The following is a 26244-nucleotide window of genomic DNA, read 5'->3' on the forward strand; positions in this document are numbered from 1 at the left end:
GGCGCCTGTAGTCCCAGCTACTCGGGAGGCTGAGGCCGGAGAATGGCGTGAACCTGGGAGGCGGAGCTTGCAGTGAGCTGAGATCCGGCCACTGCACTCCAGCCTGGGTAACAGAGCGAGACTCCGTCTCAAAAAAAAAAAAAAAAAAAAAAAAAAGATAATTATCGGAAAGGCAATATTTCTGAGTTAAAAAGTATGAGTTCTTAAGGCTCTTGATACAGATTGCCAGACTGCTTTCCAGACAGTTTCTCCCAGTTTACCCTCCCACAACAGCTTCCCAGAGTTGGCATTAAACACTGAAAGGAGTTTCTCCTGTGAGGCTTCACTAGAAAGCTGGCTGTCCCATGGGCAGGAGGGAGCTGTGAGATGTTGTGATCGAGGTCCCCCATGCTCAGAACTAGGCCTGGAAGTACCCTCTGGCTGCAGGAGGGAGACAGTGCTGGAGGTGGCAGATGGGGGACCGCTGTGGGGGCTGACACAGTAAGGCAGGGAGAGTCGCCTGAGAGTCGCATGAGGGGACAGGGATTAGAGACTGTGGGGAGCGCTGGTTTCTGATTGGAAGGGTTAGGGTTTGAGACTGGCCTGTGGAGCACTTAGAGCTGTGGTGGGGGCGCTGAGGGTCAGCTGAAGGGTTATCTTTTTTTTTTTTTTTTTTTTCTTGAGAAGGAGTCTCGTTCTGTTGCCCAGGCTGGAGTGCAATGGCATGATCTCGATTCACTGCAACCTCTGCCTCCCGGGTTCAAGTGATTCTTCCACCTCAGCCTCCCGAGGAACAATTGGGATTACAGACACACAACACCACGCCTGGCTACTTTTTGTATTTTTGTAGAGACCAGGTTTCACCATGTTCGTCAGGCGGGTCTTGATCTCCTGACCTCAGATGATCCGCCCCCCTCAGCCTCCCAAATTGCTGGGATTACAGGCATGAGCCACCATGCCCAGCCCAGTTGAAGGGTTGTATCTGTTAGCTGCTCTTGCAGTCCGAGGGCAAGGCCAGATGTGGACTTGGGCTACTGGAGGAGAAAAGCCATTTTGGAGCAAACAAACCGGTTAAGAGACAGCAGTGGCATGTGGAAGGAAAAGAGCTTGTTCGGGGGCCTTGGCTCTAACACTTAGCTTGTGTATCCTCCGGGCCTCAGTTTCCTCATTCACAAAGGAGGGATGAAAAGCTGAGCAGAGAAGGGGAGTTGCAGGGAGGCCCTCCGGGGTGTGTGTGGCAGCCCTGGGGAGCAGCAGGCCAGGCCTGGGTTTTGACCCTGGGGCATGGGACCTCAGCTTTTCTCTGGAAGAGGAGCCAGGAACCCCTTTCTGGGTAGCTGACTGCAGCTCTGTCCTGGCAGGTACAGTGCCCAGGAGTACTACGACCGCATTCCTGAGCTTCGGCAGGTCATTGAGCAGCTGAGCAGTGGCTTCTTCTCCCCCAAACAGCCCGACCTGTTCAAGGACATTGTCAATATGCTTATGCACCATGACCGGTGAGCTGGCTGGCCCGGGAATCACGCAGGTGGGGCTGCTGGGTGGATCGAGGTTCAGGTTTGTGGTGGGGAAGCTGGACAGGGGTCCTGGCAGTTGAAGCCAGGAACCTTTGGAAGCAGCATGACCCTCCAGGTCCCCGGCTGTCCACTGGGACAGGGCAGGCTCGGCCCTTGACCTCATAGAACTTAATCTAGCCCCTAAAGGAATAGCACATGCCTATCCTTTCCCCTCCAGGTTTAAAGTCTTCGCAGATTATGAAGACTACATTAAATGCCAGGAGAAAGTCAGTGCCTTGTACAAGGTGAGGGGTCCTGGGCCAGGGGTTGGCAGGGCTTTGGTGGCCCTGGTTGGGATGAGGCAGAAAAGTGGAGATCCTGCCACCAGAGTGAACCAGAGCTTCCCTTTGACCTGCAGAACCCAAGAGAGTGGACGCGGATGGTGATCCGGAACATAGCCACCTCTGGCAAGTTCTCCAGTGACCGCACCATTGCCCAGTATGCCCGGGAGATCTGGGGTGTGGAGCCTTCCCGCCAGCGCCTGCCAGCCCCGGATGAGGCCATCTGAGCCTCCAGTCCAGACCCCAAACCAGCCCTTGAGCCTGTCAGAATCCCCTCGGCCAGCCCCAGCGCCTCATGCAGAGGGTGGGGTACTAAAGTTAGATCTCTAAGCCCCCTCCTGGAAGTCTCATTTTCCCCACTCTCAATGTCCCAGTGTCCAGCGTGACTAAGGACACGGGCCCCCTTCCATCCTCGGGCTCCCGGGCCCCTCCTATTTATGGGGTCTGACCAACTGCACCCACTCCCCAATAAACTGATTCTTCTTGGGAGCCTCCTTTCTCCTCGTTGTTGGGAAATATTTTTAGCTCTTGGCGGGCTCAACAGCAGCCGCGCAATCGCCCTCTTATCCTCCACCCTCAGCAGGTGCGTCCCAGGGCGGGGCGGTGGTGGGAGGTGGAGGGGGCGACCCCGTGGGGGCGGGGCCTAGGCCTCTCCAGCCCCTTTCCTGGCGTCACCCTCCACGCCTCTCTTCCCAGTGCCGTGTCCATACTAGGTCAGCGGCCAGCCTAGCTGGCCGGGGGCGGGGCGTCTGTCTGGGTGGGGCCCATCGGGGCTGGGAGCTGGGACTCCCGGACCATGGAGGATCCACGCTGTCGAGGGCAGGACCCAGGAGCGGGAGGAAGCAGAGGATGCTCGGCGCCTTCTTGGCTCCGCCCTTAGCCCCGCCCTACTGCGGCGTTTAAGGGTCTCTTAGCAGGTGGCTGCGCTCGATCCAAAGTCGGGGTTGTGGTAGGGCAGGAACACTCGCAGACTGCCTAGGCTAGGCCATGTCACCCCCTCATTATGGGGAAACTAAGGAATAGAAAGGGCCTGTTTCTAGGTCTTACATTATCAAGACTGAGGTGAGGGGGCGGTCCTGGTTCCCCCGCCCTGAGGCTGGGAGGGGCACGCCTCGGAAGGGAGGTTTGGGGTCGGTGGTTTCACAGTGAGTGTGTGAAGCCAAATGGCCGGAAACCGTTACCCGCTCTCCTAGGCCCGGCTAGTGGGGACCCCAACCGCCTGCGGCTGCCTCTCCCAAGTTCCTCCCTGCTGGCCAGGCATCCAGGCCCCCAGTCTCCAAGCTGCGGAGAACCCACCGACACATGCGGCTGCCCCTTTCCATTCGGCCCTGTGGGAAGCCAGGCTTCCGGGGCTCCGTTCCTCCTGTGTGAACTGGGCCCCCGACCCCATGCCCAGACATCAAGGCCACGTCTCCAGGTAGCCACAATTTCATTCCTCGCTCCCCACAGGCCCTTCTCCCCAAAATATTCCCATCTTGTCCTAGCCCCTCCCCCAGACTATCTCAAGGACCCGCTGTCCCCACGCCCCCGACCTCCACTAGGCCTGTGCCTCCCGCTGCCTGCAGGAAGACGCCCGGTCCCGGGCCGGGTTAGCCCCGTGGGAACGGTTTGTCTCGAAAACAGGAACCCGGGCTGGGGGCTGGGCGGGGCGCCCCTTCCCCACCGCAGTCCGCTTCCTGCCCCTCCCGGCTTCCTCCGCCCGACACCCAGGCAGGGCGGGGGGCACTGGGGCGTCCGGGGTTGGGGGAGGGGCTCTTCGTTTCGGTCCCCCCTCCGCGTCCCGGGCGGCGGGGCCTGCGCTCGCCCACCCTCGGGGCAGCCAATGGCGCAGCCCCCCACCCGCGGCCCTGGCCTCCCGGGCGGCGCGGCAGGGGAGGGGTTAAGCTGCCGCAGGGACCGCCGCGTGCGGGGCGAGAGGGAGCCCCCGGTGGGGGTGGCGCAGCCGGCGGTGCGGAGCCCGGCGCAGGGGCGGAGGGGGGAGGGGGCGGCCCGGCGCGGGGGCGGGGGCGGGGCGGCGGGGAGCGGGGCCGCGGCGCGGAGAGCGGGCGGGAGCCGCAGCCGCAGCGAGGCCGGCGGGCGGAAGCGCACGGAGGTGGGGCCGGCCGGGCCGGTGCGGGCTCCTTGCGGCAGGTCCCAAGAGTGAGTGAGCGAGCGAGCGCGCGCCGGGCGCTAGGCAGAAGAGGGCACAGCCCCCAGGGACCCCCCCAGGGTGGCGCGGGCGGGCTGGGGTCGGCGCGCGGGCGGGCTGGGGTCTGCGACCCGGGTCGGGGAGAGGGGGCAGCGGCCACGAGAGCTAAGGCGCCCTGGATCCCCAGAGGGCGGAGGACCTCCGCTGCGCATCCGGCTTTTCCTAGCCACGTTCCATCGGGGCCCTCCCCCGCGAACCCCCATTTGACAGATGCGAAAATTGAGGCTCCGAGAGGCCAAGTGATTCTCAAGGTCACACGAGGAGGCGGCAGAGCCAGGCGGGGACGGCTCTGGGTGGCTTCTAGGAAAAGTCCGCCTGAGAACTCTGTACAGGAGCTCCTCCGTCCTCCAGCCTGGGGGAGTGAGTATGTGTAGGGCCAGGGTACCTTTCCGTGGGGCAAGGCTCTGCCAAAATCTGGGAGTGAAGGGAATCAGGGCGCTGGGACCGCAGGGCGGGCCCTGCATCGCAGATGGGAGGGGGACGATGGAATGGGCGTGCGCACCCATGGGGGTGTGTGCATGTGTGTGGGAGTGTACATGCGTGGAGAAGCACTGCCTTGCGTGTGTGCACACGTGTGAGGATGTCAGCGCCTGTGTGGCCGCGGGACTCGAGGCTGGCCTGGCTCAAGTGAACAGCAGGTCCAGGAGGCGTCCTCGTCCACGGGTTTGCATTCTGGGGTAGACGAACCGGGTATGTGTGCCTGAGGGTTCCTTCGTGCAGGTGTGCACGGGGTGTGGGTACCATTGTGTGTGAGAGACGGAGGATGGGAGGCTGGTGCCTGTGGCCCGGTGCGTGTAAGTGCGGGCGCCTGCACCTGCATGTAGGTCCCCGGCCTCCGACGAATAACTTGGGTGTGGAGTGTTTGCCCCTGCCAGGGTGCGTATGACCAGTGACCGGAGTTGCTAATGGTGTCATGCACCCACCGGCCACCCCCGGCTCGAGCGCCCTCCTCTGGACGCCCTGCTCCGTGCGCGCTCACAGTTCGCCTGTGCGGGGCCAGGGCCGGGGTCAGGAGCCGGGGATAGGGAGGAAGAGGGCCTGTGGACGAGCTGAGCCGTGACCCCTGGGATCTTTGCGGAGGTGGCCTGGGAGCGCTCCGTTCCCATGCTCAGGCTTCCCGTTGACGCCTCCGGGCCGCAGCGGTCTCCCCCCGCCCCAGGAATGTTCCTCTCCCATCCAGTCCGCCTCCCCTAGGGCAGGCCCCTGGGGGCTGCCGCAGCCCCGCCTCGCCTTCCCGGGCTCTCGGGAAGAGGGGAGGCGGGCAGGACGCCTGGGTTCTCTCCTCCCTCCTCCCATACCAGGGAGAAATTCCTCCGAGGTCCCCTCAGGCTCCGGGTTCCCAAAATAACCTTGCGGGGGAAGGGAGGCTGTGGAGGGAGGGAAGCGGGAGGGGCGCAGAGCCGAGCTGCGGGGTGCTGCAGGTGCCTCTGGGGAGAGGACGCGAGGAGAAGGGGGCCTGCGGGAGCCTGGGCGCCAGCCAGTCCTGGGATCCTGGCTCCCCCGTCCTCATGAAGCCCCTCGGCCCTCCCGCGACTCCGAGGGTGGGCCGGAAGCCTGTCCGCGGGTCCATTTCCCAACTGGCGGGTTGCACCATCCCGGGCCAGACCGTTTAACCCCGGGAGTGGCCGCGGCGGACAACTCCGCCCCTGCCCAGCAGGGGGCGTGCCCGCCCCGCCCCGTTTCTGCCCGCAGGGCCGCTCCCCCGCCCGCGCCTCCGCAGACTCCCGATCTGCCTCTCCCGGGACAGGGGTTCGGTCCGAGACCGGTGGGAGGCTCCCGGAGCGCAGTCTGAGCCCAGCCCACCCCGCGCCGGCGGCCATGGCGGGCACTCTGGACCTGGACAAGGGCTGCACGGTGGAGGAGCTGCTCCGCGGGTGCATCGAAGCCTTCGGTGAGTGGCTCGGGAGGGCACACGGAGCCTGAGCCCAGCCCCGAGTCTGAGCCCGGGTCCCTGCCTCCCAGGCACCATCCAGGGCACAGCCCTGGACCGGACCCACCCAGCTCCGCAGCGTGCAGTCTCTTTAACTAAAGCCTCCTCTGCATCGCAGGGCAAAGAGATGCACGCCCTTCAGACAGATGAGGTTTCCCTTCTCTAGCCTTCGCCAGCGGCGGCGAAGGGAGAGCCGGGTCCCTGACTCTGACACTTGAGGGGCATTATCTGTCTCCTGGGGAATCCGGAGGAACTCTCTATCTCCGGCCTGGGAGCTGTTTCCGGCTAATGGGGGGCGGCTTATCTGGTGAAGGGGTGCCCCTTCCCCCAAGCGCTCAGGAAATGACCTCTGGATTCTTGACCCCTGGGAACCCAGGCTCCTTCCGCCCCAGCTGGTTCCCCTCCGGACGATGGGCGGCTCGGGCGCTCCTCTCCTCCAGTCCTCAGGGCCTGCCTATCTCTCGCCCACCCCACCTTTCCTCTCTAATTAGCCTCCTGCTCTCGGAGTCCTGGGCAAGCAGGAGGTGGGCGGGGTCGAGCATGCACCCGAAGGGCCGATACCCAGCGGGCTGCGGGGTGGGGGTGAGGCATGGTCGCTGCGGACCCAGCTCAGCCGCCTGTCTTTGACCCTTCGGAGTCAGATGACTCCGGGAAGGTACGGGACCCGCAGCTGGTGCGCATGTTCCTCATGATGCACCCCTGGTACATCCCCTCCTCTCAGCTGGCGGCCAAGCTGCTCCACATATATCCTTCGCCCGCCTTGCCAAGACCCCCGCCGTCGGAGCCCATGCGCAGCCCCTCTGCCCAGCCCAGGCGCAGAATGAGCCTGGCTCCTAAGTATAGGCGGCTCTTTATCCCAGCGCTCAGGCGTCGCCCCAGCCTCCAACCAGGGCTTAGGCTCTGCCCCCTCCTTGCTCCTGGTGACTCGGCCCTGTCCCCAGCCTCTGTCCCCAGCCGAGGCCTTGCCCTCCTCCTCCCTAGAGTCTAGGGCCTGCCCCTGTTCCAGGCTTGGGTCCGCCCCGTGCATCTATCTCTCCCAGAGGCCAGGCTCTGCTCTCAGCCTCCCTCAGCACCTAGTCCTCCACCCCCACCTCCAACCCTTCCCAGAGCGCAGGTCTCACCCCCAGCATTCCCGCAGAGCGCAGGCCCCATCCCTAGAACGTGTCTCCTAGAACCAGGCCCCGCCCCCAGCCTCCCTCCCCTCGGGCCTCCCTTTTTAGAGTTAAGCGGCCTCCTTAACTCTCTCCTTCACCTACCAACAATCCCGGAAAGACAACTCCAATTCCCTGCAGGTGAAAACGTGCCACCTGGTCAGGTGAGTCTTTCCCCTGGGGCTCTGACCCCTCCGCTTTCTCCCTTTTCTCTGGCTTCAGGCTGGCCTGGAGGAGGGGGCAGGGCGCTGCTTCTGGGAGTGGGTTTGAACCCTGGTTTGTCTGGGTGGGCTGTGCTGCCACAGGCTCACCCCTTCCTGGGTCTGGGCCTTAATTTTCTTTTCTGTGCAGTGCGGGTGGTTGTCTAAAGGGTCTAATGTACACTTGGAGAGGGAAAGAGCTGGAACCATAGTTTAAGGCTCTTTTTCCTTGGGTGACTACAATCTCAAATAGCTCCTTGCAGCCTGCTGGGTGATGGTGGGGGAAGGGCTGTCTTGGGTGACTCCCCTCTCCTCCAGGTACTGGATCTCTGCCTTCCCGGCGGAGTTTGACTTGAACCCGGAGCTGGCTGAGCAGATCAAGGAGCTGAAGGCTCTGCTAGACCAAGAAGGGAACCGGCGGCACAGCAGCCTCATCGACATAGACAGCGTGTGCGTGGGGGGAGTACAGAGGGCTGGGGGGGCACTCAGTATCCTATACCATGTGTGCTTAATAAATGTCTGTTGAACTGAATGAGTGAGGGTCATGTCACTCTCTCGCTTAAAAACCTTCCATGGCTCCCTATTGCCTTCAATATGCCTTCTTTGGGCAGCCTGGCGTTCCTGCCTCATCTTCCACTGCCACCGCCCATCCCACACACCTCCTCCTGTAGCTGCGTTGGGTCGCCTCCCCGTCAGCTGAGCTCCCGAGTCCTTTCCCACCATGGTGTTCTGCTCATATCATCCCCTTGCTGCCTCCTCCGTGTTACCAAGACTCAGCTCAGGCACGAAGTCTCCACGGGCTCTGAGGGTTCAGGGCTCTTCTGGGGTAGAATTTGTCGTTCCCTCCTCTGTTCTCCATGGCACTTTGTACAGACTCCTGTACAAAGACCTCTGTACATGTGTCACGCTGTTTTGTGATCATGTGTTTCTGTGTCTGTCTCCCTCAGTAGACTGTGAGCTCCTCGAGGGCAGGAACCGTGTCTTACTCATCTCTGTATTCCCAGCGCCTAGCACAGTGCCTGGCACAGAGTACGTTGTTCATAAACGTGTGTTGAATGCATGATGGGGTTGGGGGAGATATGGAGGAGTTGCTGGGACTGGGAACATTCGTGCCTAGGACAGTGCCTCGCATTGTGTAGGTCCTCACAGTGTGAATGGTGTGTCTGTGTGAGTGGGGGGCCACGAGGCATGTGAGTGTCCAGCAAAGGGCTCACTACTCCTGTCCCCCCAGCCCTACCTACAAGTGGAAGCGGCAGGTGACTCAGCGGAACCCTGTGGGACAGAAAAAGCGCAAGATGTCCTTGTTGTTTGACCACCTGGAGCCCATGGAGCTGGCGGAGCATCTCACCTACTTGGAGTATCGCTCCTTCTGCAAGATCCTGGTGCGGCCCGAGGGTGGGGGCAGTGGTCCAATGTGGGCTGGAAGGGGGTTCTAGGAGGGGCAGGGTCCCTGGGGTAGGCTGGGTCACAGGGTGCATCAGGGGTTTCAGTGCAACCACTGAAGGTCAGCTGGAGAGTGAGGAGGAGTGGCCATCAGTGAGGGGAGAGGCTGGCAAGGTGCTGAGGCCACTCCTCCTGCCCCCAGTTTCAGGACTATCACAGTTTTGTGACTCATGGCTGCACTGTGGACAACCCCGTCCTGGAGCGGTTCATCTCCCTCTTCAACAGCGTCTCGCAGTGGGTGCAGCTCATGATCCTCAGCAAACCTACAGCCCCGCAGCGGGCCCTGGTCATCACACACTTTGTCCACGTGGCAGAGGTGCCTGTCCCTCCCTCCCTGTGTCTCCCAACCTCCCCACATGCCGGTCAGGCCAACCCTTCCCTTCCCCTAACCCACTGCCTTCTCTCCAGAAAGGCTGGGCCAAATTCTGGGCCCACTCAGTGACTCCCTGCCTCTGCCTCCCCATTTGCCTTCCAGAAGCTGCTGCAGCTGCAGAACTTCAACACGCTGATGGCAGTGGTCGGGGGCCTGAGCCACAGCTCCATCTCCCGCCTCAAGGAGACCCACAGCCACGTTAGCCCTGAGACCATCAAGGTGCCTGGGACTAGGGAGGGGCAGGTGCTTCCCAGATCTGTCTTCACTGGGTCCTACCAGCAGCACTGGGGGCTGGGCACAACTGTCCTCATTTGACAGATACAGATATGGAGGCTCAGAGGGGTTAAGTGCTTTTCCCAGTTTGCACAATGGCAACAGCAGACTGGGGGCTCACAGGTCGTCATGGACCCCAAAACTAGTACTTTTTTTTTTTAAGACAGAGTCTCTCTCTGTTGTCCAGGCTGGAGTTCAGTGGTGCAATCACAAGCTCACTGCAGCCTTGAACTCCTGAGCTCAATTGATCCTCCCACCTCAGCCTCCTGAGTAGCTGGGACTATAGTGTACGCCACTATGCCTGGCTAATTTTTGTATTATTATTAATTTTTTTTTTTTTTTTTTTGGTAGAGATGGGGTTTTGCCATGTTGCCCAGGCTGGTCTTGAACTCCTGGGCTCAAGTGATCCACCTACCTTGGCCTCCCAAAGTGCCGAGATTATGGTGTGAGCCATTATGCCTTGCCACTTGTACTTTCTTCTTTTCCTTGTCCTTCATTTATTATTATTTTTGAAGTATTGAGTAATACACATATTAAAAAGTATATAAAAACTTATGAGATTGGGCGTGGTAGCTCACGCCTCTAATCCCAGCACTTTGGGAAGCTGAGGTGAGCAGATCATGTGAGGTCAGGAGTTTGAGACCAGCCTGGCCAACATGGTGAAATCCCATCTCTACTAAAATACAAAAATTAGCCAGGCATGGTGGTGGGTGCCTGTAATCCCAGCTACTTGGGATGCTGAGGCAGGAGGAGAATTGCTTGAACTTGGGAGGCGGAGATTGCAGTGAGCCAAGATCGTGCCACTGCACCCCAGCCTGGGCGACAGAGTGAGACTCCGTCTAAAAAAAAAAACAAAACAGTATATACAAACATATGAATCGTTTAAAGAAAAATTGTACAGAAAACGCTGTGTAACTACTGCCCAGGTTGGGAAATAGAACCTTGCCAGGCTCCCAAGTGCCCAACACTTTACAGCATAACTCCCTTCCCACGACTTTTGCAATGATGATCTTGCTTTTCTTTATAGCTTCACCACGTAGGTATGCGGTCCAAAACAATGTGGGGCTTTTTGTTGTCTGTTTTGAACTTTCTATGAATGGAATGTTGTTTGTGTTATTTTATGTCTTGCTTCTTTCATTCCACATGGTTCTGAGAGTCTTTTCATTCTGTTATGTGGAACAATTGTTTTTTCATTTTCATTGCCATATATTTTATTGTATGTCTACCCCAATTCATTTATTCATTTTTTTGAGATGGAGTCTCTCTCTGTCATCCAGGCTGGAGTGCAGTGGCGAGACCTCAGATCACTGCAACCTCCGCCTCCTGGGTTCAAGTGATTCTCGTGCCTCAGCCTCCTGAGTAGCTGAGATTATCTGGCCAACTTTTTGTAGAGACAGGGTTTCACCATGTTGCTGAGGCTGGTCTTGAACTCCTGAGCTCAGGCAATCCACCTGCTTTAGCCTCCCAAAGTGCTGAGATTACAGACGTGAGCCACCGTGCCCAGCCTATCCCAGTTTATGTATTGATTCTATGTTGAATGTTGGGGTTTTTCCTTTCCTTTTTTTTTTTTTTTCTTGAGACGGAGTCTTGCTGTATCTCCAGGCTGGAGTGCAGTGGCGCTAATTTGGCTCACTGCAACCTCCTCCTGGGTTCAAGCGATTCTCCTGCCTCAGCCTCCCAAGTAGCTGGGACTACAGGTACGCACCACCACACCTGGATAATTTTTGTATTTTTTTAGTAGAGACGAGGTTTCACCATGTTGGCCAGGATGGTCTCCATCTCTTGACCTCATGAGCCGCCTGCCTTGGCCTCCCAAAGTGCTGGGATTACAGGCGTGAGCCACTGCGCCCGGCTGGTTTTTCCAGTTTTTGCTGTTTGGACGGGGCGGCTGAGTACATTCTTCCAGGTCATTGTCCTGTGCTGCCTTGCCTCCCTGAGCCTCTGATTCTCCTGTTAAATGTTGATGATACTCTGCGTCCAGGCCTGGTTTAAAGGTGTGGTGCTTTTGGCAGTGAGTATTACCACGAATTAATGGCAATGAATTCAATCCCCAGGGGCTGAGAGAGCCGGTCCTGGGGGACAGTAAGGGAGAATTTTGCTCTTTCACCTGTCCCTGACCCTGACTCCTCCTCACTCACTCCTACATTTCCAGGGCTGAGATAGGGAGGATAGTTGTGGGGGTATGACCCCTCTGCCCTTTGTCCCCCAGCTCTGGGAGGGTCTCACAGAACTAGTGACGGCGACAGGCAACTATGGCAACTACCGGCGCCGGCTGGCAGCCTGTGTGGGCTTCCGCTTCCCTATCCTGGGTGTGCACCTCAAGGACCTGGTGGCCTTGCAGCTGGCACTGCCTGACTGGCTGGACCCAGCCCGGACCCGGCTCAACGGGGCCAAGATGAAGCAGCTCTTTAGCATCCTGGAGGAGCTGGCCATGGTGACCAGCCTGCGGCCACCAGTACAGGCCAACCCCGACCTGCTGAGCCTGCTCACGGTGAGGAGCAGGGGGCAGGGAGGTGGGGAGCTGGGCACCAGGGGTTGACAGTTTCCCCGGGTCCCGGCGGTGGGCGTGGCCTGGGGCTCTGGGTTCTGACCAGGGAACTGAGAGCTAGCATGGGCTCTGGGGTTTGGAGTGGATGCTGAGGAGGGGTCCAGGCTCTGGTTGGGGCTGTGGACTGAGGTCTGATCCCCAGGCTGGCATGTGGACTGTGGGCAGTTTGAACTGGGCCTGGGTCCCGGTTTGAGTTCTGGCAGTGGGTTGTGTTCTAGGGCTGGGCCAAGCTCTGCATTCTGCGGGCAGGGGTGGTTTCTAAGCATGGCCCTGGGCTGGGAGTGAAGTTCTGGGCTTGGCTTTGCACTTGGTCTTGGGGTCTAGGGTGGAAGTTGGGTTCTGGTTTAGATCCAGACTAGGTTCTAGACATTGGGCTGGGGCTTAGGTGGTAGGGTTTGGAGTGGATTCTTAGCTGCTTTTGTACTCTGGACAGGATCAGGGTTGAAAGCAGAGCTTGCGGCTGGGTTCTGACCTAGCTTCTTCCCTGACATCTTGGCAATATGTCATGTTCAAGGTTTGGGGCCATGCTGTGGTTTGATCTGTGCACTGGGACGGCGTGGGGTGGCTGTGCTGTGTTCTAAGCCAGGCTTTGTCCTGAGTCTAGCTTCTGACCCGAGCTCTGGGCTGAGCTGTGGCCTCTAGGTGGACCTTTGACCCTGGGCTCTGTGGCCATGGGCAGGGGCCAGTGGGTGTGATCAGACCTGTATGTCCCAGGTGTCTCTGGATCAGTATCAGACGGAGGATGAGCTGTACCAACTGTCCCTGCAGCGGGAGCCGCGCTCCAAGTCCTCGGTGAGGGGGTACTCTCTCCTCTCCACTCTGCCCCTTCCTCCTGAGAATCCCAGGATGTGAGGACGGGAAGAGCTCTTAGTAGCCACCTCACCATCCTTCTTGTAGGACAGAGGCATCCTGGGGGCAGGGCACAGTGTTGAGCAGATTTCCCTCTCCCAGGGATTCCCCTCTCTGTTCCCCTGGGCTCTGGGCTCCCCCTGCCTCTGGCCCTAGCTTAGGCCTGACCATTTCCATAGCCAACCAGCCCCACGAGTTGCACCCCACCACCTCGGCCCCCGGTGCTGGAGGAATGGACCTCGGCTGCCAAACCTAAGCTGGATCAGGCCCTCGTGGTGGAGCACATCGAGAAGATGGTGGAGGTGAGCTCCTGCGGAGCCTGAGCAGTGTGTGGGGAGAGGCCAGTTTGCCGGAGCACTGCCCTGGAAGCCAGCATGAGTGTCCTGTTCAAGACCCAGCACTAAGCCCCCAGGAGTCACAGGGCCTGGCAGGCCATCTGCACGGGGCTGAGGTGCCCATGGGTAGGGTGGGGGCGGGGCTATGGAACAGGGGCAGTGTCAGAGACCTCTGAGACACACCTCATCAAATAGACTGGGAATGTGGGAAGGGACAGGACCTGATGTCCCCTTTACTCTCCCCTCTCCCGGCTCTGTGTGTCCCTCTGTATGCCCCAGTCTGTGTTCCGGAACTTTGACGTCGATGGGGATGGCCACATCTCACAGGAAGAATTCCAGATCATCCGTGGGAACTTCCCTTACCTCAGCGCCTTTGGGGACCTCGACCAGAACCAGTGAGGAGGGCTGGGGGCCTGGGGGAGAGGGAAGGCAACCTAGCCCACTTCCGCCTGGGCTTCAGTTTCTTGTGTGCAAGATAAGGTCACTAAACCAGACTGTCTTGGCCTGGGAAGCTGCCAGTGTGGGAAGGGGCACTTGCTTTTGTGGGGAGGAGAGGCTGCCAGCTGTGAAGGTGCAGTGGTATCTCACAAGTTCAGACAGATGGGGGCTCCACCTGAGTCTTGCAAAGACTGTGGCCTGGGGACAGTGGCTACAGAAGTGCTGTTTTATTTGTGGAACTCACAGCTGTCAAGAAGTGTGGGCAAGTTGAACTCCTGGATAGCCTGTTTTAATGAATAGATAAGAAAAGTTTATAATTAGTGGTACCCATTTGCTTCTCAACAGTTCATATGCTGACAATTTGGAAAAACAGCCGGTTCTCTGAAGTAGGTGAAACATGCTCCCTGCAGCCAGATTCATGCCCTATTTTTGCTGGGCAGACAAAACTCCATTCAAAATTTACAGTCCATCTCAGGTCGATTTATTTTTTAATGTTACCTGTATTTCAAAAATCTGTTGTTTTTTATTTCCACATTACAAAAATCCATGGTAAAATAAAATCTAGGTAGTAAAATAATTTTACAGTGAACAAAGTGTTTACAGTAAGAAATGAGAGGCCAGGTGCAGTGGCTCATGCCTGTAATCCTACCACTTTGGGAGACTAAGGTGGCAGGATCAATTCAGGCCAGGAGTTTGAGCCCAGCCTGGGCAACATATTAAGACCCTGTCTCTACAAAAATTATTTTTTTTTTTTTGTTTTTTGGAGACAGAGTCTCACTCTGTTGCCCAGGCTGGAGTGCAGTGGCACAATCTTGGCTCACTGCAACCTCCACCTCCTGGGTTCAAGTGATTCTCCTGCCTCAGCTTCCCAAGTAGCTGGGATTACAGGCATGTACCACGCACCTGGCTAATTTTTGTACTTTTAGCAGAGATGGGGTTTTACCATGTTGGCCAACCTGCTCTCAAACTCGTGACCTCAAGTGATCCACCTGCCTCGGCCTCCCAAAGTGCTAGGACTACATGCATGAGCTACTGCTCCCAGCCTAAAAAGATTTTTTTTCGGGCGTGGGTGGCGCGTGCCTGTAGTCCCAGCTACTCAGGAGGCTGAGGCAGGGGGATCCCTTGAGCCCAGGAGGTTGAGACTGCAGTGAGCTATGATCACACTACTGTACTTCAGCCTGGGTGACTGAGCGAGACCACGCCCATCAAAAAAAAAAAAAAAAAAAGGAAGAAATGAAAGTCCCCTCTTTCCTTTTCTGCTGGTAGAAGTTGCCATGATTAAACACTGTTGACAATATTAAGCTTGGCAGTATGTGGGTTCTTCCAGTCTTCTTTTCCCAGGCATGTGCACATTGATAGAGATTTTGTTTGTTTGGTGTCTGCTTCATGGACAAACAGGATTAGAGTATAAATCCAATTCTGCTTGTGGCTTTTACCGTAGCTGCTTTATTTCTTCTCCCAGAGTTTAGGCAGAGGTAGTTAAGCTCCATGTTTTCTCCCTGGGTTGGTGGGCGGATTTTTATCTAGACCACCTTTTCAGTGAGGATGACCCTTTGAGATGATGGAGGCCTCGGCTTCATGCAGCGCTCTCAGCTTTAACCCTCCACCTCCTGCAGGCCCCAGGCCGTGTATGTGTGTGTGTGTGTGTGTGTATGTGTGTGTTGGTGAGGGGGAAGCCTTGGTTGGGTATCAAAACCTAACACCTGGTTCAGCAGGAGGGAGACCGGGCCCAACTCACCGCGTCATTGTAAAGCTCCCTCTTGGTTTCTGGAACTTGGGGGTTTCCATTTCTTTCTTACAAAATTATCTATGCATTTACAGCAATTGTTGATGTATCTTTACGCAGCATCTAGGTACTTGTAGTAGTGGGGTTCTCTTTTTTCTTTCTTTTTTTTTAATCACCCTCTTTTTTTTTTGAGACAGAGTCTTGCTCTGTCGCTCAGGCTGGAGTGCAATGGCGTGATCTTGGCTCACTGCAACCTCTGCCTCCCAGGTTCAAGTAATTCTCATGCCTCAGCCTCCCGAGTATCTGAGATTACAGGCACCGTGCCACCAGACCTGGCTAATTTTCTTTCTTTCTTTCTTTTTTTTTTTTCTGAGATGGAGTTTCACTCTTTGTTGCCCAGGCTGGGGTACAGTGGCACAATCTTGGCTCACTGCAACCTCCGCCTTCCGGGTTCAAGCGATTCTCCTGTCAGCCTCCCGAGTAGCTGGGATTACAGGTGCCTGCCATCATGCCTGGCTAATTTTGTATTTTTAGTAGAGATGGGGTTTCACCATGTTGGGCAGGCTGGTCTTGAACTCCTGACCTCAGGTGATCCACCCGCCTTGGCCTCCCAAAGTGCTGGGATTACAGGTGTAAGCCACCGCGCCTCGCCTAATTTTTGTATTTTTAGTAGATACAGGGTTTTACCATGTTGGCTAGGCTGGTCTCGAACTCCTGATCTCACCTCAGGTGATCTACCCACCTCAGGTGATCTGCCCACCTCGGCCTCCCAAAGTGCTGGGATTACAGGCATGAGCCACTGCGTACCCCAAATCACCATCTTGACAGAACTGCACGCCTTGCTTTTTGCTTTTTTTTCGTCTTCATGCTTGTTTTCCACTTAACCCTTGATCACAGACATCTTTCCATGTGGATTCATGTAGAACTACCTCATTCATTAGAACAGCTGCACAGTATTCCACTGTCCGGTTAGTCTATCATTTCCCTAACCATCCTCCTGCTGATGGACAGTTAGGCTGTTCCAGTTTTTCACGACGATTGTACACCAGGCTGCCGTGAATGTCCTTTTACTGATCCACTCAGGCCAGTATTTCTGTAGGAGAAATTCCTAGAAGTGGGATAATTGGATCAAAAGATATGCACATTCTAAATTAGGAGAGAGACTGCCAAACTGACCTCAGACAAGGTTGTACCAGTTTGCACCCCCATCGGCAGTGTACGAGTGCCTGCTTCCCAACTTCCTCGCCAACAGTGGATGCTATAAAAAGCTTCACAATTTTGCCAGTCTCATTGGCAAGTGGTATCTTGGTTAAATTTGCATTTCTTTAATACTAATGGGGGTAGGGTATCTTTTCATATGTCTATTGGCCATTTATTTCTTCTGTCAATTGCCTGTTCAGATTCCTTGTCCATTATTCTACTGGGTTTGTTGGTCTTTTTCTCATTGATTTTTAGAATCTCTGTTAATGGATATTAACCCTTTGCTGTTGAATGTGTTTGCAAATATTTTCTCCCTGTCATTTATATTGTCTTTTTCCACATAAAATTTAAAAACTTTTGTGTGCTCAATATGTCAGTCTTTTCCTTTCTGGCTTCTCGGATTTGTGTTCTGTGTAGAAAGGCCCTCAGCCCCTCAAGATTATAAAATTATTATCTTGTATCTTTTTTTTTTTTTTTTTTTTTTTGAGACAGGGTCTCTTGCCGTGTCATCCAGGGTGGAGTGCAGTGGCATGATCTTGGTTTGCTGCAACCTCCACCTCCCAGGTTCAAGTGATTCTCATGCCTCAGCCTCCAGAGTAGCTGGGACTACAGTCGCCCGCCACCACGCCTGGCTAATTTTTGTGTTTTTAGTAGAGACGGGGTTTTACCATGTTGGCCAGGCTGGTCTCCAACTCCTGACCTCAAGTGATCCGACTGCCTTGGCCTCCCAAAATGCTGGGATTACAGGCGTGAGCCACCGTGCCTGCCCTATCTTATATCTTTTCAGATAATTTTATAGTTTTATTTTTTGCAGGAGTGTTTAAAAAAGTCCAGTGAGAACAGTGAGAATTTAGTTTTCATGCACAGTATGAAGAATGTTGGCTTGTATTTTTTTTTTTTTGAGACAGAGTCTTGCTGTGTCGCCCAGGCTGGAGTGCAGTGGTATGATCTCAGCTCACTGCAAGCTCCGCCTCCCGGGTAGGCTTATATTTTTTTCTTTTCTTTCTTTTTTTTTTGAGACAGGGTCTCTTGCCATGTCACCCAGGCTGGAGTGCAGTGGCATGACCTTGGCTTGCTGCAACCTCCACCTCTAGGTTCAAGCGATTCTTGTGCCTCAGCCTCCCGAGTAGCTGGGATTATAGGTGCCCGCCACTATGCCTGGCTAATTTTTTGTATTTTTAGTAGAGACAGGGTTTTGTCATGTTGGCCAGGCTGGTCTCGAACTCCTGACCTCGTGATCCACCCGCCCCGGCCTCCCAAAGTGCTGGGATTACAGGTGTAAGCCACTGCGTTCGGCCCTCTATTTTTTTCATTTTTTTTTTTTTGAGACAGAGTCTTGCTCTGTTGCCCAGGCTGGAGTGCAGTGGCAGGATCTCAGCTCACTGCAAGCTCCACTCCCGGGTTTACGCCATTCTCCCGCCTCAGCCTCCCGAGTAGCTGGGACTACAGGCGCCCGCCACCACGCCTGGCTAGTTTTTTGTATTTTTTTAGTAGAGACGGGGTTTCACCGTGTTAGCCAGGATGGTCTTGGTCTCCTGACCTCGTGATCCGCCCGTCTCGGCCTCCCAAAGTGCTGGGATTAAAGGCTTGAGCCACCGCCCGGCCCCTATAGTTTTTTTCTTTTTTTTCTTTTTTTTGAGATGGAGTCTCGCTTTTTCGCCCAGGCTGGAGTGCAGTGGCGCAGTCTCGGCTCACTGCAAGCTCTGCCTCCCGGGTTAGCGCCATTCTCCTGCCTCAGCCTCCCGTGTTGCTGGGACTACAGGTGCCTGCCACCGCACCCAGCTAGTTTTTTTTTTTTTTTTTTTTGTATTTTTAGTAGAGATGGGGTTTCACCGTGTTAGCCAGGATGGTCTCGATCTGACCTCGTGATCCGCCCGCCTCGGCCTCCCAAAGTGCTGGGATTACAGGCGTGAGCCACCGCGCCCGGCCCCCCTATATTTTTTTTCTAAATGGCCAGTTATCCTAATGCTCCTTTGATTTGAAGGACCACCTGGATCACACATTATGAGACCCCTCATACAGCAGGTGGGAGTCTCAAGTGAGGGCCAGTCCCGATGGGAAAAGCACTTGGTGGCTGAGGACCCTCCTATCTGTGCGGACACTGTTGTAAAACTTCACGTGCACTATCTAATTTAATCCTCACCAAAATCCTATGAAATGTAGGAATGATCATTACACCCATTTATAGATAAGGAAACGGAGGGGCAGGGAGATTACTCGGCTACTCATTGGCAAATTGTCAAGAGGCAGAGAGGTAGAGCTGCGATTTGAACTGAGGTCTGTGTCTAGAACACATGCTCATTCTTTCCCTAAAATGTATTCACAGGTGAAAAAGGGCTTCCGCGGAAAGCCCTGGGTTATGTGGGAAACCCTGGATTTACAGATGTCTTTCCAGCAGGATGATGCAGGAGAGAGAGGGGTGCGATTTCTCCCAGTCTCTCCTGGTCGCAGAACTCATTAGAGAGTTCTCCCTGCCCAGGGCTCCCGACTGGTGTTGCACACAGTACACTTCCGGAGCCCGAGGCTGATGGTTCCATGGAAAGTACAGTCCTTTTAGTTTGCAAACCAAGTGTGAAGTGGGCAGGGCAGGCCAACAGTTCTGAGAAGGAACCCAGGGAAAGGGACTGGCCCAAGACTACACACTGGTTAGCGGCACTTCCCACATCTGCCTGACCGCTAGTCCAGTGCTGCCTTTTCTTTACTCTGCACCAGGAGTCCAAAATCAGGAGTTCCATGAGGACACTGGGAACAGTGGGATGAGTTAGGCCAGCGGTGGATGGTCCTGGGGAGGGCCCGAGCTGAGGTGCCCCCCAACTCCCCACAGGGATGGCTGCATCAGCAGGGAGGAGATGGTGTCCTATTTCCTGCGCTCCAGCTCTGTGCTGGGGGGCCGCATGGGCTTCGTACACAACTTCCAGGAGAGCAACTCTTTGCGCCCGGTCGCCTGCCGCCACTGCAAAGCCCTGGTGAGCGCCCCTTTCCCGGCTCACCGCCCAAGCCACGCCCCTCCAGCCCCGGCCCCGCCCTCCCTTCTGGCCCCGCCTCTGCCGGAGCCCTTTTCAAGCCTGGAAAACCTGGTTAATTCCATCTGTCTCTCCTACTGCGGTTCTGCCCCGGCCCTGAGGCGGGCTCTAAAGCCCCAGTCCCACCCTCAAGAAGGAAGAAGTAGAGTCATCACCTCTAAATCCACCTCCCACCACCGCCCCTCCTCTATTGCAGATCCTGGGCATCTACAAGCAGGGCCTCAAATGCCGAGGTGAGATGGAATGACTGGTAGGGCTGCTGGGCAGTGGTTTTTTTTTTTGGAGAGTTACTATTTTGGTGGGGCAATTGCCAAGGAGTGAAGTACCTTAAAAGCAGGCGCGTGGCCAGGCACGGTGCCTCACGCCTGTAATCCCAGCACTTTGGGAGGCCGAGGCGGGTGGATCACCTGAGGTCAGGAGTTAAAGACCAGCCTGACCAACACAGGGAAACCCCGCCTCTACTAAAAACACAAAAGGTAGCTGGGTGTGGTGGCACCCACCTGTAATCCCAGCTACTCGGGAGGCTGAGGCATGAGAATTGCTTGAACCTGGGTTTCAAGTGATTCCGCCTGGGTTTGCAGTGAGCTGAGATCACGCCACTGCACTCCAGCTTGGGCAACAGAGCGGGCTCTGTCTCAAAACAAAACAAAAAACAAAAAAACCCCAAAACCCCACAAAATCAGAGGTGCAAGATGATTGATGTGAACGGAGTGGCCTTTAAGAGGCTATTTATTTTGATGAGGCAGCTGCCCAGGAACAGAGAACGTGGGAGAGGGCATAGACTGACAATTAGGAAGAGGAGAACACTTTGGAAGGAGACTCTCATTTTGGTGGGGCAGCTGCTCAGGAACAAAGGTTCCTGGGGAGGGGCGCAAGCCTGCGGGATGGGATGGAGGGTATTCTGACCAATGGCCCTGGCTGGGCTCTCCATTTGCCCTCCCCCAGCCTGTGGTGTGAACTGCCACAAGCAGTGCAAGGATCGCCTGTCAGTTGAGTGTCGGCGCAGGGCCCAGAGTGTAAGCCTGGAGGGGTCTGCACCCTCACCCTCACCCACGCACAGCCACCATCACCGCGCCTTCAGCTTCTCCCTGCCCCGCCCTGGCAGGCGAGGCTCCAGGCCTCCAGGTAAGAGGGACTCATTCTGTACCGGCCTGTGGAGGGAGGGGTGCAGGGCCATCGGGGCAAAGAAGGCAGGATGGAAGCCATTCCAAAGTGCGTAATTCTCTTTTTGTGGTGGGATAATAAAGAAGGGACAGGTAAGGGTGCCAGAAAGTGGCCAGGGAGCCCTGGACCTTCTGAGGCTGAGGAGAGAGACCCTAATTTATAAAGAGGTATAATAGTGAAAGAGGCTTCAACATTCCAATTACAGTCTTATTTTGTTGGAGGGATTAACGAAGGATTGGAGAAGGTGTTATATGAGCCATTGGCTTGCCTTTCCCTTTTTGGCTGTTCTGGAGGCTCTTCTGGGGAAAGTCCCTTGCCCTGATAATGTCCTGGCAGCTCTCTTGGGGTCTTTGATGGTTTTAGGTCAGTTTGCTGAATGACAATTGGCCAAATGATTATTTTGCTGAGAACAGTCGGAACAACTATGTTAAACCGGGGTCTAAGGTAGTTGATCACAACTGTTTACGCTGGCATAAGTCCTCAAAAAACAGAGGCAGGCACAGGGCATACATCTTCAAAAATGGAAAAGATAAATCCATTTGCATTGAGCCTTCCAGAAGTGCTGGGGTCTAAAATGTGAAATACACACAAAATTGACATTTAAGCAAACAGCACTGACGAATCTGTGGCGGCAAAAAAACTGGCAAAATGCAAACATAGAAAAAGAGCCTCAAAAATTGGGCTGAGGCTGGGCGTGGTGGCTCACGCCTGTAATCCCAGCACTTTGGGAGGCTGAGGTGGGTGGATCACCTGAGGTCAGGAGTTGGAGACCAGCCTGGCCAGCATGGCAAAACCTCGTCTCTACAGTACAAAAATACAAAAATTAGCTGGGCGTGGCAGCGGGCACTCGTAATCCCAGCTGCTTGGGAGGCTGAGGCAGGAGAATCGCTTGAACCTGGGAGGCAGAGGTTGCAGTGAGCCGAGATCATGCCATTGCACTCCAGTCCGGGCAACAGAGAGAGACTCTGTCTCAAAAAACAATTGAGCCGTTAGGTCATGCAGGGAATTGATTTTTGGTGGATGGGTTTGCTTCTGGGATGATGTGGACACCTCCTGTGGTGAGAGGAAGAAGGGTTGCCAAAGTCCCAGGGACCTGGAAGTGTGTTCTGCAGCAATCCCCCTCCCAGCAGAGATCCGTGAGGAGGAGGTGCAGACCGTGGAGGATGGGGTTTTTGACATCCACTTGTAATAGATGGTGAGTCCTCCCACATCAGGCACCAGAGCTCCCCACTGAGGGCTGGGGCGGGGGTGGGGAGTATCAGGGAAATGGGTGCTTTATCCAAATGGCCCCAAGCCAGGTGGGCTTCTACCTTGTTGTTGAGGGGGGTGTCTTCCTCACAACCTGTTTTTCTCTTCCCAGCTGTGGTTGGATCAAGGACTCATTCCTGCCTTGGAGAAAAGACTTCAACCAGAGCAGGAAGCCTGGGGGTGTTGGGGCAGGAGACTGGGGCTGGGGGTGGGATATGAGGGTGGCATGCAGCTGAGGGCAGGGCCAGGGCTGGCGTCCCTAAGGTTGTACAGACTCTTGTGAATATTTGTATTTTCCAGATGGAATAAAAAGGCCCGTGTAATTAACCTTCACCATCAGTGCCTAGAATCCCGTGGGGTGGGGGGATGCTATACTCTACAGGAGGACAATCTTGGGAGCTAGAACTTTGTAGCAAGAGAAACTTGGGAGGTCTGGAATCTCATGTGTCTGGAATCTTGGGGGAGAGAATCTTAGAAGCAGAAAACCTCGGAATATAAGAATCTTGGGGAGGGTCTAGGATCTTGAGGAGACCAGATTCTTGGACATGTAAAACTTGAAACTAGTAGGGCTTGGCACCCGAGAATTGCGGGGCCAGTGGTCTTGCATACCCAAAGCCTTCAGCCCATGGCCAAAATTCCCTTGCTGGACAGGGGGCTTTTCAGCCCCTGCTTGTACGCTTCCAGTAACAGGGCCCTCACTGCAGGAATCGTGGGAGGGAGGGGGGCAGTGCAGAGTTGCTGGCTGTGGGGGAAGGGAGGGAGGGCCCTGGGCAGTCCGAGGGCCCTGCTGGGCTTGTGCCTCAGGGCGGGGGCTGCACTCCTTGGCCTTGCAGCCTCCTGGCCTGGTGCTGCTGCCAGCCGGAAGGACAGTGACTTCCAGAGGAAATGCATATCGATCCTGCTTTCAGCCTCCGGTGGCGGCCTCTCCCAACCCAGCTCTTCCCTCCTGAGCCTGCAGCACGGAGGTTTTGGGGGTCACTGCTACCTGAAGAAGGCTAAGGCCACTTCTTTTTTTTTTTTTTGGGACGAAGTCTCCCAGGCTGGAGTGCAGTGGGCGATCTCGGCTCACTGCAACCTCCGCCTCCTGGGTTCAAGCAATTCCCTGCCTCAGCCTCCTGAGTAGCTGGGACTACAGGCACCCGCCACCATGCCTGGCTAATTTTTGTACTTTTAGTAGAGATGGGGTTTCACTATCTTGGCCAGGCTGGTCTTGAACTCCTGACCTCATGATCCACCCACCTCAGCCTCCCAAAGTGCTGGGATTACAGGTGTGAGCCACTGCACCTGGCCGGCTAAGGCCACTTCTAAGGCTGGTCTGGGAGTTTACAAAAGGTTCTGAAGCTGGGCCGGGCTGCCCTTGGAGTCAGGAGACTCCAGACAGCAGTCCTGACAATGGGAGCTACCTCCTAAGTCCCCCAAACTGGGAGGTGTCCCACAGCAGCTGTGGGATTGTCCTGGGGGTGGAGACCTGAGCACCTTCAACTCCAAAGCCCAGTATCTGCGGGCCTGGCCATGGCCTCAGTTCCCCCATGAATGCCCCGGCCCCCTACTCCAGGGTTTCTCCACATCACATCCATCCCTGCTTTGAGACCCCACTCCCCCTGGCATATTCTTTATTTTGTGTCACTCCCTTCTCTTTCCTGGTCATACCTCTCCTGCAGGCCTACCCCGTGTTGGGCCCCCCAGCCCTGTCTCTGCATCGGGTGCCCCCCTGCCCCTCCTTCTGTCCTCAGCCCCCTACACCCTTCCCCCTCTTGAGGCTGTAATATCCGTTTCACGATTTGGGGGCTGAGTTGCTATAACAACAGACGGTGATTGTGTTGTGAAGAGCAGCTCGCTCCTGTGCTGCCTGCCTCCTGCGCTGCCTCCATCCCTGCAGCCCAGTCAGCTCCTCTCCTCACCACCCTGTAGTTCCAGTCTGGCCTCTTCCTGGTGTGTGTGTGTGTGTGTGCATGCATATGTGTGTCCAGGTCTGCCTGTCGGGATGTGATGTGTAGCGGTTTTCATGGTTGCATGTGTCTGAATTTGGTGTCTGAGCTTCATGTTGTATGTGTCTGTGTGCATGTGTGTGCACAGACATGCATGCTGTAACTGCTGTGTTTCCCCTCCCCCATGTGTCCCCACTGGCCTTTGCACATGGGAGAAGGGCATGTGGTCAGCATATCACTCAACTGTCCACATCGGGTGGGTGCCTGTGTGTGGTGTGTGAGTATGGGGTGTGTCTTGAAGTGGCAGGTCCCAAATGCTTAGGCAATCTGAACCTCGGACCTTGCAGAGAGGAGAGATGTCCCTGTAGGTGGGAGGGGCAGGGAGGTGCGGCAGCTGCCCAGTGACCTTTTCTGCCCTTGATGGGCAAAGCTGGGGGTGGGGACAGGAGACAAGTGCTCATACTTACCTCCCTCCCTGCCCAGACTCCTCTGTAAGAGTCTGAGTCTCTCTGTGAACCATTGCACCTGTCTGTCTATGCCCTGATGCCTGGATGGACAAGGTGTGTGTATGTGCGTGTGTGTGTGTGTGTATGTGTCTGAGTGAGTGTGAGGAGGCTGCAGGAAGAGGAACAGTGGGGGATGGGCAGGAAAGTGGGCTGTGGGGTCAGAGAGGTGATTTCACATTCATAGGCCCTGACTCAGCAGTTCCATTCTCTGGCTCCTTCAGTGGCTTTGGTGGGGATGCCCTGAGGGTCTCTCCAAGGTCAGAGTGGGCCCTAAGTCTGGGACCTGGCTTAGGGATCACCCTTCTCGACTCCTAGGAAACACTCCTTGCAGCCTGGGTCCCCCTCTTACCCCATCACAGGCTGGGGAAGGAGATTCCCTTTGGGGGACTGGTGTCCGTGTTAAGCCACTCGGTAACTGACCACTCTCTTCAAAGTGTCTGGGCAGGGGTCCAGGATGACTGTGGGCAGGTCTCCTGGGTGCACCTGTTCTGGGCATGCATTAATTGCCTGGTGTGGGTACCTGTGTGCACAAGTGTGTGTATTCTTGGGCAGTATATGCTTCCTGTGGGTGTGTTACCATGGTGGGGCATTTCTGCAGTGCTCTTGTGTGTCTCTGGGAATGCCCAGTGTTCACAGCTAGGTGTGCATGGCTGTGAGTGCCCGATGTGCATGCATTGGTGGTTGAATGTAAGTGTTCTTGCATGTTGCCTCTGGCTAAGGAAGTGCCAACTACCACCAGCTGTGCATATCACAGACCCTGCAACAGAAATCAGGGTCCTGGAGTGAGCTGGCAGAATGGTCTGGCACGTGTGCACGCACACACACACACACACACACACGCACACACACACACTGTCTGTCTCATTCAGCAGCCCAGTGACCAGCCTCCGGGTACACACACTAGGTGCCAGTGTGTGTACACTTTTATTGGCGGAGTGAGTGAAGGGCGTCCCCCAGTCCCCCACACTCGTACAAATGCACAGTGATGCATTTACCCTTACAGGAGAGACCTGCGCCCCCCAACACCACTCTAACTCTGAAACTCATGGATGGGAGGAGAAGAACAGAGAAGGGGGCTGCTGCCAGGTGACCTCAATCACCAGGCATGTGCAGCTGCAATCCCGCCCCCACACCTACTCGTACCCCAGTCCAGGGTTCCAGGCAGAACTTAGAGTTTGGCCTCAAACTCTGGGATTCCCATGAGGCAGGACTGGGAAACCCCCAAGTCCTAGGTCTACCCTGCCCCCATCTCTGCCTTTCCTTCCCCCACTGTCTCCGTCTTTATCCCAGCAAAGCCCCTTCCTCTTCAGTGCTGGGGGCTCCAAGCCAGGGGCCCTCCGGACGGTGGGAGGCGGGGGCCAGGCTACCTGCTGGAAAAAGCCCCCAGCAGCCGTGGACCCACCGGGTTCCCCTTCTCTAGTCTCCTCGAAGCCCGGGCCCGCCCCTGAGCATAGCCGGCAGAGGGCGCTGCGGCCCAGGCCCCGCACCAGCCCTGCTCCCGCGGCGCCCCAAGTCGGGGTCCACAGCCTCTCCTTCGGCTCGTCCCAGCCCCTGCGCTGTGCGAAGACCCGCTGGCCGTTGCGGGAGGGTGCGGGACCCAAGGCCCCGAACCAAGGGGCAAGGGGCGAGGGTGCCTGAGTTCCTGGAAAAGACACTGAGACCGGGTTTGGGGTCCGCCTGGTTGGGGGCCCAGGCGCCCCAGAACCTCGAGAGGCTGGGAGGAGCGCGGGTGCCGCGGAGCCGGGACGCCTGGGTCCCGCGCGGGGGTGGGAGTGGGCCTGTGGAGCCGCCGGACTGACGGCTTCTGCGCCCTTGCATTGGCTGCACTGCTCGTCCGTCAGCGCAGTGTGGTCCAATGCGCGCGTCTCGGGGGCGGGCACTGGTGCTGATGCTGCCGTCAGTCGGTGT

General features: G+C 56.3%; 2 protein-coding genes across 8 annotated transcripts in view; both read left to right on the forward strand.

The window, feature by feature from the left end:
* PYGM (glycogen phosphorylase, muscle associated) overlaps positions 1 to 2310 on the forward strand; it is a 14966-nt gene extending 12656 nt beyond the window's left edge. For all 3 annotated transcript variants that reach the window (XM_025357264.1, XM_025357261.1, XM_025357262.1), the window contains 3 exons: positions 1341 to 1475; positions 1711 to 1777; positions 1891 to 2310. In XM_025357264.1, the coding sequence (XP_025213049.1) occupies positions 1341 to 1475; positions 1711 to 1777; positions 1891 to 2040 (352 nt within the window). In that variant the 3' untranslated portion in view covers positions 2041 to 2310. The remainder of the gene's footprint in view (positions 1 to 1340; positions 1476 to 1710; positions 1778 to 1890) is intronic.
* Positions 2311 to 3239: 929 nt separating this feature from the next.
* On the forward strand, positions 3240 to 22235 carry RASGRP2 (RAS guanyl releasing protein 2). Of its 5 annotated transcripts, none has more exons than XM_025357945.1 (17): positions 3240 to 3419; positions 5749 to 5892; positions 6573 to 6675; positions 7184 to 7246; positions 7601 to 7732; positions 8514 to 8664; positions 8868 to 9041; positions 9201 to 9317; positions 11581 to 11862; positions 12634 to 12711; positions 12948 to 13070; positions 13383 to 13498; positions 19292 to 19433; positions 19687 to 19723; positions 20436 to 20615; positions 21785 to 21849; positions 22015 to 22235. In XM_025357945.1, the coding sequence occupies exons 2-16, from the start codon at positions 5820 to 5822 to the stop codon at positions 21841 to 21843; spliced, it is 1830 nt and encodes a 609-aa protein (XP_025213730.1). In that variant the 5' UTR covers positions 3240 to 3419; positions 5749 to 5819; the 3' UTR covers positions 21844 to 21849; positions 22015 to 22235. The 5 variants fall into 5 exon arrangements, with proteins under 5 accessions (XP_025213730.1, XP_025213731.1, XP_025213729.1 ...); XM_025357946.1 differs by lacking the exon at positions 3240 to 3419 and adding an exon at positions 3843 to 3952; XM_025357944.1 differs by lacking the exon at positions 3240 to 3419 and adding an exon at positions 3865 to 4691.
* Positions 22236 to 26244: the final 4009 nt, after the last annotated feature.

This window comes from Theropithecus gelada, chromosome 14, assembly GCF_003255815.1.
Source record: "Theropithecus gelada isolate Dixy chromosome 14, Tgel_1.0, whole genome shotgun sequence".
NCBI classification, from domain to species: Eukaryota; Metazoa; Chordata; class Mammalia; order Primates; family Cercopithecidae; genus Theropithecus; species Theropithecus gelada.